This window comes from Salvelinus sp. IW2-2015, linkage group LG25, assembly GCF_002910315.2.
Source record: "Salvelinus sp. IW2-2015 linkage group LG25, ASM291031v2, whole genome shotgun sequence".
Classification (NCBI taxonomy): domain Eukaryota; kingdom Metazoa; phylum Chordata; class Actinopteri; order Salmoniformes; family Salmonidae; genus Salvelinus; species Salvelinus sp. IW2-2015.
The window spans coordinates 12,711,596-12,729,578 of NC_036865.1; the positions used below are offsets into that span (position 1 = coordinate 12,711,596).

Sequence of the window (17,983 nt, forward strand, 5' to 3'; positions counted from 1 at the left end):
CGTCTCCAACGTTGTGTTTGAGAATTTGTCAGTATGTCCAACTGACATCACAACCGCAGACCACATGTAACCACCCCAGCTCAGGGCCTCCACATCCAGCTTCTTCACCTGTGGGATCATCTGAGACCAGCCACCCAGACAGCTGATGAAACTGTGGGTTTACACAACGGAAGAATTTCTGCACAAACTGTCAGAAATCGTCTTAGGGAAGCTCATCTGCATGATCGTGGTCCTCACCAGGGTCTTGACCGGACTGCAGTTCGGCGTCGTAACTGACTTCAGTGGACAAATGCTCACTTTCGATGGCCAGTCAAAAGTTTGGACACACCTACTCATTCCAGCAGGTTTCTGTATTTTTACTATTTTCTACATTGTAGAATAATAGTGAAGACATCAGAACTATGAAATAGCACACATGGAATCATGTAGTAGCCAAAAAAGTGTGAAACAAATCAAAATATATTTTAGATTTTAGATTCTTCAAAGTAGCCACCCTTTGCCTTGATGACAGCTTTGCACACTCTTGGCATTCTCTCAACCAGCTTCACCTGGAATGCTTTTCCATCAGTATTGAAGGAGTTCCCACATATGCTGAGAACTTGTTGGCTGCTTTTCCTTCACTCTCATCCCAAACCATCTCAATTGGGTTTAGGTTGGGTGATTGTGGAGGCCAGGTCATCTGATACAGCACTCCATCACTCTCCTTCTTGGTCAAATAGCCCYGTTGGGTCATTGTCCTGTTGAAAAACAAATGATAGTCCCACTATGAGCAAACCAGATGGGATTGCTACAGAATCAAATCAAATCAAAGTTTATTTGTCACGTGCGCCGAATACAACAGGTGTAGTAGACCTTACAGTGAAATGCTTACTTACAGGCTCTAACCAATAGTGCGAATAAAAGGTGTGTGTGTGTGTGTGTGTGTGTGTGTGTGTGTGTGTGTGTGTGTGTGTGTGTGTGTGTGTGTGTGTGTGTGTGTGTTGTGTGTGTGTGTGTGTGTGTGTGTGTGTGTGTGTGTGTGTGTGTGTGTGGATCTGTTTATATGTGTGAGAGTTGGGGTGTGTCTGCTTATTCTGCTCTTTTCACAACTTCTGACTTCTGACTATCTAGAATGTAAAGACACAACCACCATAAATGACTCTCATGGTTTGTATTGCAACTCCTACAGCTAAAGGTGTGTGAGCTACTGTATATAATCAGACCATAGAATGCGAGATATACTGTATATCGGCAGTTATAGTTCTGACCACAGAGGTTTGGGGGTAAGTAAAGAAATAAAAACAACAGTAAAAATACATTTGAAAATAAGAGTAGCAAGGCTATATACAGACAGCGTTAGTTAGGCTTATTGAGGTAGTTTGTACATGTAGGTATGGTTAAAGTGACTATCATATATGATGAACAGAGAGTAGCAGTGGCGTAAAAGGAGGGGTTGGCGGGAGGTGGGACACAATGCAGATAGCCCAGTTAGCCAATGTGTCGGGAGCACTGGTTGGTCAGGCCAATTAGGTAGTATGTACATGGATGTATGGTTAAAGTGACTATGCATATAAGATATAACAGAGAGTAGCAGCAGTGTAAAAGAGGGGTTGGGGGGGGGCACACAAATGTAAATAGCCGGGTAACATTGGTTACTGTTCAGAAGTCTTATGGTTTGGGGGTAAAAACTGTTGAGAAGCTTTTTGTCGCTAGACTTGGCACTCCGGTACGCTTGCCATGCGGTAGTAGAGAGAACTCTATGCTGGGGTGCTGGGGTCTTTGACAATTTTTAGGGCCTTCCTCTGACACCGCCTGGTGTAGAGGTCCTGGATGGCAGGCAGCTTGCCCCAGTAATGTATTGGGCCGTACGCACTACCTCTGAATTGCCTTGCGGTCAGAGCCGAGCAATTGCCGTACCAGTCAATGATGCAACCGTCAGGTGCTCTCGATGTTGCAGCTGTAGAACCTTTTGAGGATCTCAGGACCCATGCCAAATCTTTTTAGTTTCCTGAGGGGGAATAGGCTTTGTCGTGCTGTGGTAGTCATGCTGGTTAAGTGTGCCTTGAATTCTAAATAAATCACAGACAGTGTAACCAGCAAAGCAACCCCACACCATCACACCACCTCCATGCTTCATCCATTCACCTACTCTGCATCTCACAAAGACATGGTTGCTCGTGTTTCTTGGCCCAAGCAAGTCTCTTCTTCTTATTGGTGTCCTTTAGCAGTTGTTTCTTTGCAGAAATTCGACCATGAAGACCTGATTCACGCAGTCTCCTCTGATAATGTTGATGTTGAGAGGTGTCTGTTACTTGAACTCTGTGAAACATTTATTTGGGCTTCAATTTCTGAGGCTCGTAACTCTAATGAACTTATCCTCTGCGGCAGTGGTAACTCTGGTTCTTCCTTTCCTGAGTCGGTCCTCATGAGAGCCAGTTTCATGATAGCGCTTGATGGTTCTTGCGACTGCACTTGGAGAAACTTTCAAAGTTATTGAAATGTTCCGGACTGACTGACCTTCAAAGTAAAGTAATGATGGACTGTCGTTTCTCTTTGCTTATTTGAGCTGTACTTGTCATAATATGGACTTGGTATTTTACCAAATAGGGCTATATTCTCTATACCACCCCTACCTTGTCACAACACAACTGATTGGCTCAAACGCATTAAGAAGGAAAGAAATTCCACAAATTAACTTTTAACACTTCTTAAAGTGTTTGCAAAGTGCCAAGTGTTTGCAAAGCTGTCATCAAGGCGAAGGGTGGCTACTTTGAAGAATCTCAAATATAAAGTATATTTTGATTTGTTTTTTGGTTAGTACATGAATCCATATGTGTTATTTCATAGTTTGGATGTCTTCACTGTTATTCTACAATGTAGAAAATAGTAAAGATAAAGAAAAAACCTGGAATGAGTAGGTGTGTCAACTTTTGACTGGTACTGTATGTATATGTGATGGGATGTATAGACATTATGGACAGTATGTGGATAGAATATGTAGTATATCTGTAGAATATGTATATAGAATAGTATACATACAGCAATAGTTGAATAGAATGGCCTTGACTAGACTACAGTATATACTGTACATATGGCAGACAGCATGTATGGCTTCGTGTGGGCAAGCGGTTTGCTGATGTCAACATCGTGAACAGAGTTCCCCATGATGGCGGTGGGGTTATGGTATGGGCAAGCATAAGCTACGGACAACAAACACAATTGCATTTTATCGATGGCAATTTGAATGCACAGAGATACCGTGACGAAATCCTGAGGCGCATTGTCGTGCCAATCATCCGCCGCCATCACCTAATTTTTCTGCATGACAATGCACTGCACCATGTTKCAAGGGTCTGTACATAATTCCTGGAAGTTGAAAATGTCCCAGTTCCTCCATGGCCTGCATACTCACCAGACAAGTCTCCCATTGAGCATGTTTGGGATGCTCTGGATTGACTTGTACGACTGCTTGTTCCAGTTCCCGCCAATATCAAGCAATTTCGCACAGCCATTGAAGAGTGGGACAACATTCCACAGGCCACAATCAACAGCCTGATCAACTCTATTCGAAGTAGATGTGTAGCGCTGCATGAGGCAAATGGTGGTCACACCAGATGCTGACTGGATTTCTGATCCACGTCCCTACCTTTTTTTAAGGTATCTGTGACCAACAGATGCRTATCTGTATTCCAAGTCATGTGAAATCCTTAGATTAGGACCTAATTAATTTATTTCAATTGATTAATTTCCTTATATGAACTGTAACTCAGTCAAATCTTTGAAATTGTTGCTTGTTGCGTTTATATTTTTGTTCAGTGTCTATAGTGTGTGTTTGTCACTTGCACAGTGAACCCTTGTTGCTTTTAACTGTCACCCCCCCTCCCCCCCAGGTGACGTCCATAGAGTCAAAGCTGGACTCTCTGCTGGATGTGTACAGGCAGGTGTTACAAAATGGTTCGTCTGCCCTCACCCTCTCCTCCCTGCCCCTTTTCGAGTTGGAGCACCAGACATCCGACTACCAGAGCTCCATCCTCAGCAAGGACCTGTCCTCTGGCTCCCCCCTGGGAGGGGAGTGTGTAAGAGGGCATCCAGGTGAGGGGGGTGGGGGTATGTCCCGGTCAACAACAGGTGACCATCTCTCCAGGGGCCTCCAGCTCATACTGGCCCCCAGCGAGCTCACCCTCAACACCTGCCCCCCCTCCTACCCTGCCTCCACCGCATCCCTCACACCCTTGCCCTTCCTGCCCCCTGATAGCACCTACCCGCTCCTCGCCACCCCCAGTAGTTTCCCCAGGCGAGCTCATTTCCCTAACCTCCTGCCCCCTCCACCATCCGCTGGTGCCGCCACCCTCCAGCTGCCCACCACTGGCCCCCAGCACAGGCGACCCCTCTGCCCCACCCCGGATGCTCCTCGAAGGGGTAGGCTGGAGGAGAGCTCAGGACCCTCTGTGATGGTGGGCTCCAGGGTGGACGATGGAGAGGAGGACAGAGAGAGGGAACATGCCCAGAGCAGGGTGCAGCTGAGGGGGAAGCCCCACTTGAGGGAAGAGGGCCCCTGGAGGAGGCACTTGAGCCTGGAGGTGGACCCCTTGCTGCTGTTCTCCTCTGGATGTGAGGGGGTACCCTCTGAGCGGGGACAGGGACAGGGGCTGGGGAAGTCCTGGTCAGCACACAACCTTACCCAGCCATCTGCAGACAACCCCCCCAACCTGTCCTCCCCCCTCGGCAACCGTAGCAGTTCCAGTGATGGCTCCCATGGCAACCCCGACGTTAGCAACTGGCGTGAGAAAGACCTTTTCATCACTGTCTGTGACCTGGAGCCGCAGATGGACCAGTTTGATTTCCTGTCCCAGGAGAGTGGCTTCCTGTCCCATCCCACAGCAGACGGTACTGGCTGCTTGGACCTCTTGCTGACTGAAGATGGGGGGTCCTCAAGCAGTTTGATCAGACCCCACATCCCCACAATGGACAGTGCAGAGTCCCTCAACCAGCCTCCCCATGTACGACTAAAATAACTGTTCCATAGGAGTGAATAAAATAACCCCTTCCCCCCAACACACACATTACTAATACGACCATCCAGCATAGAGGATTCACTGGACAAAAAAAAAAAAAGATTTGAAACTGTTGATTATAACTCTGTTTTTAAGATGTTTGAGATGTCAACAAAAGATGTCCTCTCGTGCATATCATTGCATGGACTATTTCCTAAAACAGCAACAAGCTGAGAAACTAACAGGGGAAGGGGAGATCGAACAAAAGAGAGGTTGGTCAGATAGTGGTACTGTTTGATCTCTCGACTATGCATGACCACCGCATGTCTAAACCGCACTTTAGGGTCGAGAGCATTCAAGCCCCCGAGCCTCTTCGATAGCCTTGGAACCACAGATATGATGGCTGAGTCCAACCTCATAAGCCCACATCTCACCTGTTTACCTGCATGTTCCATTCATGTATCTTCCAAACCCTTGAGAGGCAATTTGGAGCAGTCAGCTATTATTACCCAAGTATACCTAACACGCTCACCATTTAGTAATAGATAATACAATAATTAATTTGATATTAACATAAGAAGATAACCCTAATGAAGTATATTTGTCAATTATTTTCCTAATAAATTGTACAATCTTGTGAGGCCATTTGATTTTCAACAAATCCAATTTGCTGATTGCGTGCTCCAGTAGGATTCATTGTTTTTGACTTTTAAAGGCATTTAGTGAAAGACAAACAGCAGCCAAATAAGATCAGTTATGACTGTGATACAGTAGATAGTGAAACAAGGCTGTGGTACACTGCAGTTGTAGGTCACAATAAACACTACAGAATGCAGGGTTTCTTGTCTTACAGCTCATGTGTACCACTGCCTTGTGGTACACAGGCAGCAGCACTGTTTGACTGCCACTCAGCCTGAACACAGATGCCTGCTCTTGAATGAGAATATGCACAGAATTGTGTCAGCCATTTTGATTTCCTCTATTTTGCACCTTTTTGTTCTTGAAGAAGAGACAGACACAACAGTCTTAAATGTCTTCTGTGGAGTTAATGATGACAGCTTCCATTCAACACATTTGTTTTTATGGTGCATAAGTGCACTTGGCTTAGCTGATTAACAATTACACTGTAGAATGCAATATGTACAGATAACTGCCAAAATAAAGAAAACACTTGAGTAAATTAGGGATTCAACGTATATTGAAAGCAGGCACTTTCACACAGGTGTGGAAAGTGCGCACATGAAAAAATACTATAGTATACTCTGGTATAAATACTATAGTATTCACTGTAGTGTTTTTGCAGACTTCACTGTAGTATTTACTGTTAACTATAGTGTAAATACTGTAGTAAAAGGAAAACTGTAGTATATACTATAGTAATTAATGTAGTGTTTTTGCGGATTGTAATATACTGTAGTATTTACTGTAGTGTTTTTGCTGACATTACTGTAGTATTTACTATAGTGTTATTGTATTATAATCTTTGACATAGAAGTGAAGGCTTCATCCTTCAAGAAACCTTCTGGAGAACTAATAAAAGAGCACATTTTGCATAACCTGTAGGTAGATAGGACTGGGGTCTGAACGGATAGTTCAGAGCTTCTGCTCTTTTCCATAGCCTGTAAGGAACACAATATATGGTCTATACTTGGCATGTAGGTTTCTCACTTATGGGTGAACAAATTGCGATATCGAGTAGGGAAATGGTCAGGGTATACTGTAGTACTGGGTATACTGTAGTATTTACTATAGTTTAAAAAAAAATGTGTTTTTGCAGACATTACTGTAGTATTTACTGCTGTTTTTTTGTCGGGATAATACTGTAGTATTTACTATAGTATTCTACACTATACTACAACATTCTATAGTAAGTGCTACACATGATCGAGGGATACTACATTGTGTAGTATAATATTCTTATAATATTCATTATTTTCTATAGTAAGTACTGTAGTATTCTATAGTAAACTGTAGTATATTTTCGTGTGTGTGTGTCTCTCTCAATCAACAGATCTCAACCCAATTAACCCTTATGGGGGATTCTGAAACGCGAGGCCTGAGACAGCGTTTTCCACCACCATCAACAAAACACCAAATTATAGTGTTCCAGACATTAGAATCTATTCCAAGGTACATTGAAGCTGTTCTGGCAGCTCATGGTGGCCCAATGCCCTATTAAGACACTTTATGTTGGTGTTTCCTTTATTTTGGCAGTTACCTGTATATCATTTATGTTAATACAGTATGTGACCTGCAAAATCTACATAGCTGTGTGTTAAAATGGGATATTATATGACTATGGCCGCAGTGTTTGAGCGGAGTTGGTACGATAAATGCGCAACTGAAAGCACAATCGTTTGGAGGCTTTGGAACCTGCATATGTAACTGGTGGTTTTATGCTCTGTAATGAAATGTTTTTCAGATACATAATCAAAACAATGTGACAGACAGGAGGTACTTGTAGAGTTCAGCTCCATTGGAAGAAGGCTGAGTATCGAATCCACTTAGTTAACTATGGAGTATGGAGTCTTCCTTTGAAGAAATGTCATGCTTGGTCTGCAGACTGAAGTTATATAAAATTGACTGGTTAATTAATGGTTAATTTCCCTTAGTTTATTCTGTAAATGCTTAACAGTGCCTTTCTTGCATTTTAATATGATTATATCTATTTTTTCTCCACTGGGCTGCATGTGTAGCTCAGTGCCTAGCTACGTAGAATAACTCATACAGGTGTAAGCTCAGTTTCTGAAACTTGGATAACACACTTTTAATGGCTGCAAATCTACTACAGTACATGTTCTATATCACTTGTACTGTCATTTATTATCCAAAACAAGCCTAAAAGGGCAATTCCACCACTTTTCAACCTTATTTTCATTATCTCCAGCACAATTACAGTGTCTTCATATGTGAAAACAGCGCATTTGTAGAAAAAATATATAAAGTAAAAAAGTTCTACGTGAACATCAAAAAATAAACATTTATTTAACAGTGATTCCCTAACACTATGAGACTTGTGGGGATGTGGGGAGCAAGAAAATACCCTCCCTCTGGCTAGAAACTCATTGCAGGTTTTGAAAATCACAGTTTTCTTTACTTTTAATACTTTGGAGGATATATTGGCATTTACAACACCAGTGCCAATATATCCTCCAAACACCGGGCATTATTACTTAAACAGAGTACGCATTCAAGAAGTGCTCTCAGTCCTCCGTTTCACATACTTTGATTTTGGCTCATACTCTGACCCTCCCATGCTCCAATTTGCGTGCTCGGAGCACAGTTGTATGCATTTTGAGAAACACCCTGAGTGTACAAAACATTAGGAACACCTGTTCTTTCCATGACATAGACTGACCAGGTGGATCCAGGTGAAAGCTATGATCCCTTATTGATGTCACCTCTTAAATATATTTAAATCAGTGTAAATGAAGGGGAGAAGACAGGATAATTGTAAAGAGTGATTTTTAAGCCTTCAGTCAATTGAGACATGGATTGTGTATGTGTACCATTCAGAGGGTGAATCGGCAAGACAAAAGATTTAAGTGCCTTTGAACGGGGTATGGTAGTAGGTGGCAGGCGCACCGGTTTGAGTGTGCCAAGAACTGCAATGCTGCAGGGTTTTTTACGCTCAACAGTTTCCTGTGTGTATCAAGAATGGTCCACCACCCAATAGACATCCAGTCAACTTGACACAACTGTGGGAAGCATTGGAGTCAACACGGGCCAGCATCATGTGGGACGATTTCGACACCGTGTAGAGTCCATGCCCCTACCAATTGAGGCTGTTCTGAAGGCAAAGGGGGGTGGAACTCAATATTAGGAAGGTGTTTCTAATGTTTTGTACACTCCGTGTATGTAGATACTGTTTTGGTGCTGGAGATAATGAATACGGCAGAATTGCCCTTGAAAATACATGGTTGATAATGTTAACATTCCTAATTATTTCAAATTAATGTATTAAAGTGCACATAACAGAGGTTACAAGATCTCTGTGGAGGAGAAATACAAAATGAATTGTAATATTATACATCAATAAACTACAAACATGAAAGTATTTTTTGGTCTGGATGTCTTGAATGAAATACTGTATAACCACACCAAGTTGCACTATAAAAAGAGGCTTAGGGCTAGGATTGCAAAACTACTGGTAGTTTACAAAAGTTATTTCCGGTAATGTTAGTAATTAACAGGTAATCTATGGCAATCTATGGTAATTCTGGTAATTTACACTTGATTAACTTTAAAAAAAAATGTATTCATATAAAGTATTAATTTGTTATATCTCTGTCCATATTGTCCATGGGTTTCTAGATGATAGACCATAAGGTTAATGAGGAATCAAATCAAATACATTTTTATTTGTCACATGCGCCAAATACAGCAAGTGTAGACTTTACCGTGAAATGCTCATTTACCATCCCCTTCCCAACAATGCAGATAAAAAGTAAGACAATTAACAAATAGATAACTCTGCATCTCTTCCAACGATTTACTTTTTCACAACTGCCACCAGTTTGGCGTGACATTGACATTGACATAGTTAAATAAATAAATAGGATATTTCATGTTGAAACTCTCATATTAAACACCAATGGTATTCACTAAGTTGATGAGTTGTATTCAGGATAATGTTTACAGTTTTGTCATTCTATTTTTGATTTTAAAATAATCTTATTTTATTATTTTGTAAGGGTCCAGAGATAATTAATGACACCTGTGATAATCTGAATTACTCAAAAAGCCACTAGATGTCATGTGATGAAAATTCCATAAAATCCTTTAAAGTTACACACATTCTGGTAGTTTACTGGTAAACTTAGAAAGTTACCAGTAATATAACCTCCCTTTCCAACCCTACATAGGGCACTCAACTCACATAGGCCAGATCTTTCTGCAGCCTACAGAAAGCTGTGCAGCCAAGTACGGGCTGTCTGATAAGTACTTTGGACAGAGCTGTCACTTTAACTATACTGAACAAAAATAGAAACGCAACATGTAAAGTGTTGGTCCCATTTCTCATGAGCTGAAATAAAACAGGTGTACCTTGTGCCGAGGACAATAAATGGCAACTCTAAAATATGCAGTTTTGTCACACAGCACAATGCCAAAGATGTCAAGTTTTGAGGGAGCGTGCAATTAGCATGTTGACTGCAAGAATGTCCAACAGAGCTGTTGCCAGAGAAATTTCTCTACCATAAGCCATTGTTTTTGAGAATTTGTCAGTACATCCAAACGGCCTCACAACCACAGACAGCTTGTAACCACGCCTGTCCAGGACCTCCACATCGATTTTTTTCACCAGCGGGATCGTCTGAGGAGGGGGAGGAAGGGTGCTGAGGAGTATTTCTGTCTGTAATAAAGCTCTTTTGTGGGGAAAAACTAATTCTGATTGGCTGGGCTGGCTCCCCAGTGGGTGGCCTATGCCCTCCCAGGCCATTAAGACCTAATTCATTTATTTCAATTGACTGATTTCCTTCTATGAAGTGTAACTCAGTAAAATCTTTGAAATTGTAACATGTCACGTTTATTTATTTGTTCAATATAGATAATAGCCTACAAGAGAGGAGAGGCAGAGCCATAGGAAGAATCTCAATTGCATTTCTTTGATTCCTCGCTTCCTCTCTCCTCGCTTCCTTCTCAAAACCCATTGGATTAGAAGGTCAAAGGTGGGTAATGGAGGGTGATTCTCCTATATACACCAGTCAATATACATCACCATCTTTGATACTACAGCCTATGCCCTACTATGCTAAGATGTCTGTGTAAGAGGAAGCTCTAAGTCTGGTTCATGTTGCTTTCATAACCAAGTGTAAAGGTGGTAATTACCAGTTGTGAAGTCGTAAATACCAGTTGGATGCATTCATGAGCTATGAACTTGTTGAGAAACACTGACTGGCTAAAAAACAAGCTGTGTCATCCATGAACTAAAAGTACAGCTATCATGCTTGTAAACGAACTAGGTAGGTGACGTCAAAGATCAGCATGTGGGAGAAGTCGGAGCTCAGGGATGATAAATAAGTTTTCCACTAGTAATTACGAGTTTGAGGGGGGTTCAAGTAAATTTTTCCCAATCATATGTGGTAAATAACACCTTCCCACTTTGTTATAAATGCAGCACTACGCCTAACTTGAAGTCCTCAAAGGGCTGCGTTCAGCACGAAAAAAAACTAGTGGAATGTTCAATTAAACGGAAACAGAATTGTACTGAACGACCAGTTGAAAAACAGGGAGGGGTTGGTTTGTGGGTTCAAAATACACTGCTGCCCTTTAAATACGTCACTCATTGCTTCAAGCCACACCCACCTGCCGATTTTTTTATTATTTTTTTATTTAACCTTTCTTTAACACCTGCCGAACATGCTATTATTGAGGTAATTTCCTTAGTAGGTGACGTCAGAGGTCAGTATGTGGGAGAAGTTGGAGCTCAGGGATGATAGAAGAGTTTCCCCACTAGTAATTACGAGTTGGAGGGGTGTTCAGTGGATTAGTGATGGGCATTCAGGCTCTTTTCACTGACCCGGTTCCTTCGGTTCAGCTCACCAAAAGGAGCCGGGTCTTTTGGCTCCCAAACGGCTCTATTTTTTCAAGTCAAACAGTTTGTGATAGTTTGACTATGATTGGTGTTAAAACAATTCTAATTAAATTATTAAATGAAATCATACTCTACCTTTACCACAATGTATTTAAAAATGCATTGGTTTGTTATGAAAAATAATGCTATTAAACGTTTGCATTTAAAGTGTAACTTTTTAATGTATATAAACAAAGTGCATATAAATCTAACCATTCAAAACGAATAGAGTCTGAACAGCATAATAGAATATTGCACCATATCAAAGAAAAATAAATAACAATTTGCAAAACTGCAACATCCCACAAATTGAAATAAATGTAAAAAATGAAGGATGCTATTACACATGTGCATTTGAAGTATCACTTTTTTAACGAATATAAACAAAGTGCATATAAATGTAACAATTCAAAACGAATACAATCTGAACAACATAATAATATAATTTTGCACCATATCAAAGAAAAATAAATAACAATGTGCAAAACTGCAGCATTCCACTTAAAACATTAAACTGGTCCCTCTTTTCTCTCTCTTCTTTATTGCCATGTTATAACCAGCAGCACACAGCAATGCTGACCATATTTTGCTTTTATGAGAGATTTGCATTCAGAAATGCAAGCTGCCTCACTTTTGAGGGGCTAATGCGGTTTCTTCTCTCAGTAATTATTTGTTCCGTTTTCAAGAAGACCCTCTCAGACAGAACGGATGTGGCCACTATGCAGTCTCCCTGTCATGACTTCAGTAAACCGTGGGTAGACAGAGGCCTTGTTCTTCCACCGGCTCAGAAGATATTTCAGAACAAATGTGTGTGCGCTTGAGCATTTAGGCCTATATTATTTTTTMTTTTTTTCGTTCTTTGAAGTATTTAATTCTATTCATTTAAATATTTTGATTATTCATATCCTATTTTTTTAAATGTATTTATAAATAGATTCGGCTCTTCTTAAATGCATGCCGGCTCCCAACGTTACCTACAACTCGTTCGCTAACGACCCATCACTACCGTGGATCGTTTTCCAATTGAATGTGGTAAATATCACCTTCCCACTTGTTTATGAAAGTAGCATAATCTCAGCCAGGGAGGAAGACAAAAACACGCAAAAAACAATCCTAAAAAATTAGGATAGATTTTCATCCACCCCACTGAACTGCAAACAGCTGATTGTGTGAAAAATAGAAAGGTCACATAAAGGTCACAAAACCGGATGTTAGGGAACACAATTGGCATCAGATCAGATGATGTCAAATTAGTTAGCCAGTTAACGTTCTTTCTCGTTTGTAATGTCAGACTGGGAGGAGGAAAACGATGTACCTACGCCTGCTATTACAGCACCACCCACAGATTGGAAGTCTTCGTGGAAAGGGAGTGCGAAGGAAAATGTGTGTTTTGGGGTGGGAAATGCAGGTGGTTTCAGAGCGCCAAGAGGGAGAGGGGATCCCAACGGTTCGCATTGTCAAAATTGGAGGGACAGCTATGGTTGCAACAACGACCGCGTGTTCTCCAGAAGTGGAGATCGTTATGCCTGTAGAGGTGAACGCGGAGGTCGTGGCGCAGACGGATCGGCTTCAACTCCGCCCGTCACTTTCACGGTGGAAAATACCTCAATTGGAAGGGTTATAGGTAGGTCACCAACAACAACATTCCTCACAACAAAGATGCTATGCAAATGCTAGCTAGTTAGCGAAATGTGTGAATTAGTTAGCTAGTCAGGAAAGTTAGCTTGGCAAGTCTTGCATGTGCACTAGTTCATGTTACGCTTAATTCAACAGGTCGCGGAGGAGCTAAAATACGTGAACTTGAAGAAACAAGTGGTGCACGAATCAAGGCAAGTAGCCAATTTGTAACTTGCTAGCCAATAGTAGAAAGTCGCAATGTATAGGTAGAATGTAGCCAACTTTAGCTAGTTAGTTATCTAACAAAAATAATTGAGGCAAAGTGACTGACACCAACATGATCAAATCAAATTGTAACGTTATTTGTCACATGCCCCGAATACAACAGGTGTAGGTAGACCCCTTACCGTGAAATGCTTACATAGGAGCCATTAACCAACAATGCAGTAAAATAGAGTTAAGAAAATATTTTATAAATGGACTAAAGTAAAAAAAAAAGAAGAAAGATATTCTAATAAATCTAAAAGTAACACAATAACGTTACATGTACATAACAATAACGAGGCTATATACAGGGGGTACCGAGTCAATGTGCGGGGTACAGTGGTTAGGTCTGAAATGTGCTAACTAGCTCTTTTGGAAAGAATGTGGTTGTTTGCTTTTTCTGGCTATCAAACCTAACCCCATGAAAGTTATTATTGCATTAGCATCGAATAGCCCCCGCGATATGCCACATTTCAGGCAAGTTAGGAACCAATTTACACAGACAGTTAGAAAGCAAAGGCCAACTTTTTCAARCAGAAATTTGCATCCTGTAGCACTAACTCCAAAAAGTTCTGGGACACTAAAGTCCATGGAGAATAAGAGAACCTCCTCCCAGCTGCCCACTACACTGAGGCTATTTATAAATCCATGATAATTGAGAATTTCAATAAGCATTTTTCTATGGCTGGCCATGCTTTCCACCTGGCTACCCCTACCCTGGTCAACAGCCCTGTACCGCCCCCACAGCAACTTGCCCAAGCCTCCCCCATTTCTCTTTCACCCAAATCCTGATAGTTGATCTGAAAGAGCTGCAAAATCTGGACCCCTACAAATCAGCCGGGCTAGACATTCTGGACCCTCTCTTTCTAAAATTATCCGCTGAAATTGTTGCAACCCCTATTTATTAGCCTGTACAACCTCTTTCGTATGGTCTGAGATCCCCAAAGATTGGACAGCTGCCTCATTCATCCCCCTCTTCAAAGGGGGAGACACTCTAGACCCAAACTGCTACAGACCTATATCTATCCTAACCTGCCTTTCTAAGGTCTTCGAAAGCCAAGTTAACAAACAGATAACCGACCATTTCGAAACCCACCGTACCTTTTCTGCTATGCAATCTGCTTTCAGAGCTGGTCATGTGTGCACCTCAGCCACGCTCAAGGTACTAAACGATATCATAACCGCCATCGAAAAGAGACAATACTGTGCAGCTGTATTCATCGACCTGGCCAAGGCTTTCGACTCTGTCAACCACCACATTCTTAACGGCAAACTCAACAGCCTTAATTTCTCAAATGACTGCCTCGCCTGGTTCACCAACTACTTCTCAGATAGAGTTCAGTGTGTCAAATCGGAGGGCCTGTTGTCCGGACCTCTGGCAGTTTCTATGGGGGTGCCACAGGGTTCAATTCTCGGGCCGACTCTTTTCTCTGTATACATCAATGATGTCGCTCTTGCTGCTGGTGATTCTCTGATCCACCTCTGCGCAGACGACACCATACTGTATACGTCTGGCCCTTCTTTGGACACTGTGTTAACTAACCTCCAAACGAGCTTCAATGCCATACAACTCTCCTTCCGTGGCCTCCAACTGCTCTTAAATGCAAGTAAAACTAAATGCATGCTCTTCAACTGATCGTTGCCCACACCTGCCTGCCCATCCAGCATCACTACTCTGGACGGCTCTGACTTAGAATATGTGGACAACTACAATACCTAGGTGTCTGGTTAGACTGTAAACTCTCCTTCCAGACTCACATTAAGCATCTCCAATCCAAAATTAAATCTAGAATCAGCTTCCTATTTCGCAACAAAGCATCATTCACTCATGCAGCCAAACATACCCTCATAAAACTGACTATCCTACCAATCCTTGACTTCGGCGATGTCATTTACAAAATAGCCTCCAACACTCTACTCAACAAATTGGATGCAGTCTATCACAGTGCCATCCGTTTTGTCACCAAAGCCCCATATACTACCCACCACTGCGACCTGTATGCTCTCGTTGGCTGGCCCTCGCTTCATATTCGTCGCCAAACCCACTGGCTCCAGGTCATCTATAAGTCTTTACTAGGTAAAGCCTTGCCTTATCTCAGTTCACTGGTCACCATAGCAGCACCCACCCGTAGCACGCGCTCCAGCAGGTATCTCACTGGTCACCCCCAAAGCCAATTCCTCCTTGGCCGCCTTTCCTTCCAGTTCTCTGCTGCCAATGACTGGATCGAAACTGCAAAAATCACTGAAGCTGGAGACACATCTCCCTCTAACTTTAAGCACCAGCTGTCAGATCAGCTCACAGATCACTGCAACTGTACATAGCCCATCTGTAAATAGCCCATCCAACCACCTCATCCCCTATACTGTTATTTATTTTGCTCTTTTGCACCCCAGTATCTACTTGCACACTTATCTTTTGCACATCTATCACTGCAGTGTTTAATTACTATATTGTCATTATTTCGCCACTATGGCCTATTTATTGCCTTACCTACCTTATCCTACCTCGTTTGTGCACACTGTATATCGACTTTTTTCTATTGTATTATTGACTGCATGTTTGTTTATTCTATGTGTAACTGTTTGTGTCGCTTTGCTTTATCTTGGCCAGGTCGCAGTTGTAAATGAGAACTTGTTCTCAACTAGCCTACCTGGTTAAATAAAGGTTAAATAAAAAATTACTGAAACTCTGTTACCTTGATGAATGAACAATGTTAGTGAAAAGCTGTGAACAACAGTGCGTCATTAGCTAATAGCTAGCTCGTATAATAACGTTAGCTAGTAACTAGTTCATATGTAATATGAATGCATTTACCTGCCGAAACTCAATTGGCAATGCTAATTATTCATCAATATGTTTGCTTTTCCTAAATGGGTTTGCATTTTTGTGACAAAATTGAAATGTAAAAAAATATATAGCATTTTAATAATTGAGTATGCATAATGCCTGCCAATTTCAGAAATGTCATGGTACTGTCCAGTACAACACTGACACATTTTAAAAACTAAATGTAAATGCTTAAATGACATAATTTCTCATGTTTTACATTTCCTCATGACATGAATTGTGACAAAAAGTACATGAATTCTCAATTGCAATAGAAATAATTTTCTATACTCTGTGATTTAACTGTCATTCAAATGATCAATGAAATTCAATAAACCAATTGCAATGCTTAATTTGGCTTTTTTATTTCCCAATTGCTCCTTAGTGTTAATTTTTTTGATGTGTTAGACCTGTCAATCAAACAGTGGGTGGAGTTTTGGTAAGCAGAAGAGGTTGTCTTGCTAGCTATGCTCAGACAAATACCGGCGCTCTTAATTTCGTAAACTATTTCTGGATCAGAGGAAGCGGTGAAGCTGTACTATATACTGAATAATCTTTGCTATGCTGTCTATGACAGCCAGTGAGCAAGGAGTTCGCAGGGGGAGACAGACTGGGCATGGTGCTTGCTACTAGCAACGATGGCTAGTATATGTAGTTAGCGATCTAGGTTAGAAACAGTGCCATTGGAAAGTATTCAGACCCCTTGACTTTTTCCACATTTTGTTGCATTACAGCCTTATTCTAAAATGATTGCTGAGGCTTTTTAAAATGTTTTATCCCCAATCTACACACAGTACCCCATAATGACAAAGCAAAACAGATTTTTTTGAAAACTAATTTACATAAGTATTCAGACCCTTTGCTATGAGAGAGACACAAAATTGAGGTCAGGTGCATCCTGTTTCCTTTGATCATCCTTGAAGTTTCTACAACTTGATTTGGAGTCCACCTGTGATTAAATTCAATTGATTGGAAATGATTTGGAAAGGCACACACCTGTCTATATAAGGTCCCGCAGTTGACAGTGCATGTTAGAGCAAAAATGAAGCCATGAGGTCGAAGGAATTGTCAGTGGCGCGCCGAGACAGTATTGTGTCGAGGGCACAGATCTGGGGAAGTGTACCAAAACAATTCTGCAGCATTGAAGGTCCCCAAGAACAGTGGCCTCCGTCATTCTTAAATGGAAGAAGTTTGGAACCACCAAGACTCTACCTAGAGTTGGCTGCCCGGCCAAACTGAGCATTCTGGGGAGAAGGGCCTTGGTCAGGGAGGTGACCAAGAGCCTGATGGTCACTCTGACAGAGCTCTAGAGTTCCTCTGTGGTGATGGTTGTCCTTCTGGAAGGTTCTCCCATCTCTGCAGCACTCCACCAATCAGGCCTTTATGCTAGAGTGGCCAGACGGAAGCCACTCCTCAGTAAAAGGCACATGACAGCCCACTTGGAGTTTGCCAAAAGGCACCTAAAGACTCTGACCATGAGAAACCAAGATTTAACGCTTTGGCCTGAATGCCAAGTGTCACGTCTGGAGGAAACCTGGCACCATCCCTACGGTGAAGCATGGTGGTGGCAGCATCATGCTGTAGGGATGTTTTTCAGCGGCAGCGACTGGGAGACTAGTCAGGATCAAGGCAAAGATGAACGGCGCAAAGTTCTATTTTTAAGTACACAGATCTTTGTTGAAAACCTGCTCTAGAGCGCCCAGGACCTCAGACTGGGGTGAAGGTTCA

The 17,983-nt window shown here is 41.8% G+C and overlaps 1 protein-coding gene and 1 pseudogene across 2 annotated transcripts in view; both read left to right on the forward strand.

Moving 5' to 3' along the window:
- The window catches only part of LOC111951960 (potassium voltage-gated channel subfamily KQT member 5-like), a 132,058-nt pseudogene extending 123,028 nt beyond the window's left edge, over window positions 1-9,030 (forward strand).
- A 3,621-nt stretch (window positions 9,031-12,651) lies between these two features.
- Window positions 12,652-17,983, forward strand: part of ddx43 (DEAD (Asp-Glu-Ala-Asp) box polypeptide 43) — a 31,403-nt gene continuing 26,071 nt past the window's right edge. Inside the window, exons 1-2 of one of the 2 annotated variants that reach the window (XM_023969768.2) lie at window positions 12,652-13,171; window positions 13,321-13,376. In XM_023969768.2, the coding sequence (XP_023825536.1) occupies window positions 12,832-13,171; window positions 13,321-13,376 (396 nt within the window). In that variant the 5' untranslated portion in view covers window positions 12,652-12,831. The remainder of the gene's footprint in view (window positions 13,172-13,320; window positions 13,377-17,983) is intronic. The other variant, XM_023969766.2, reaches the window with a different exon arrangement.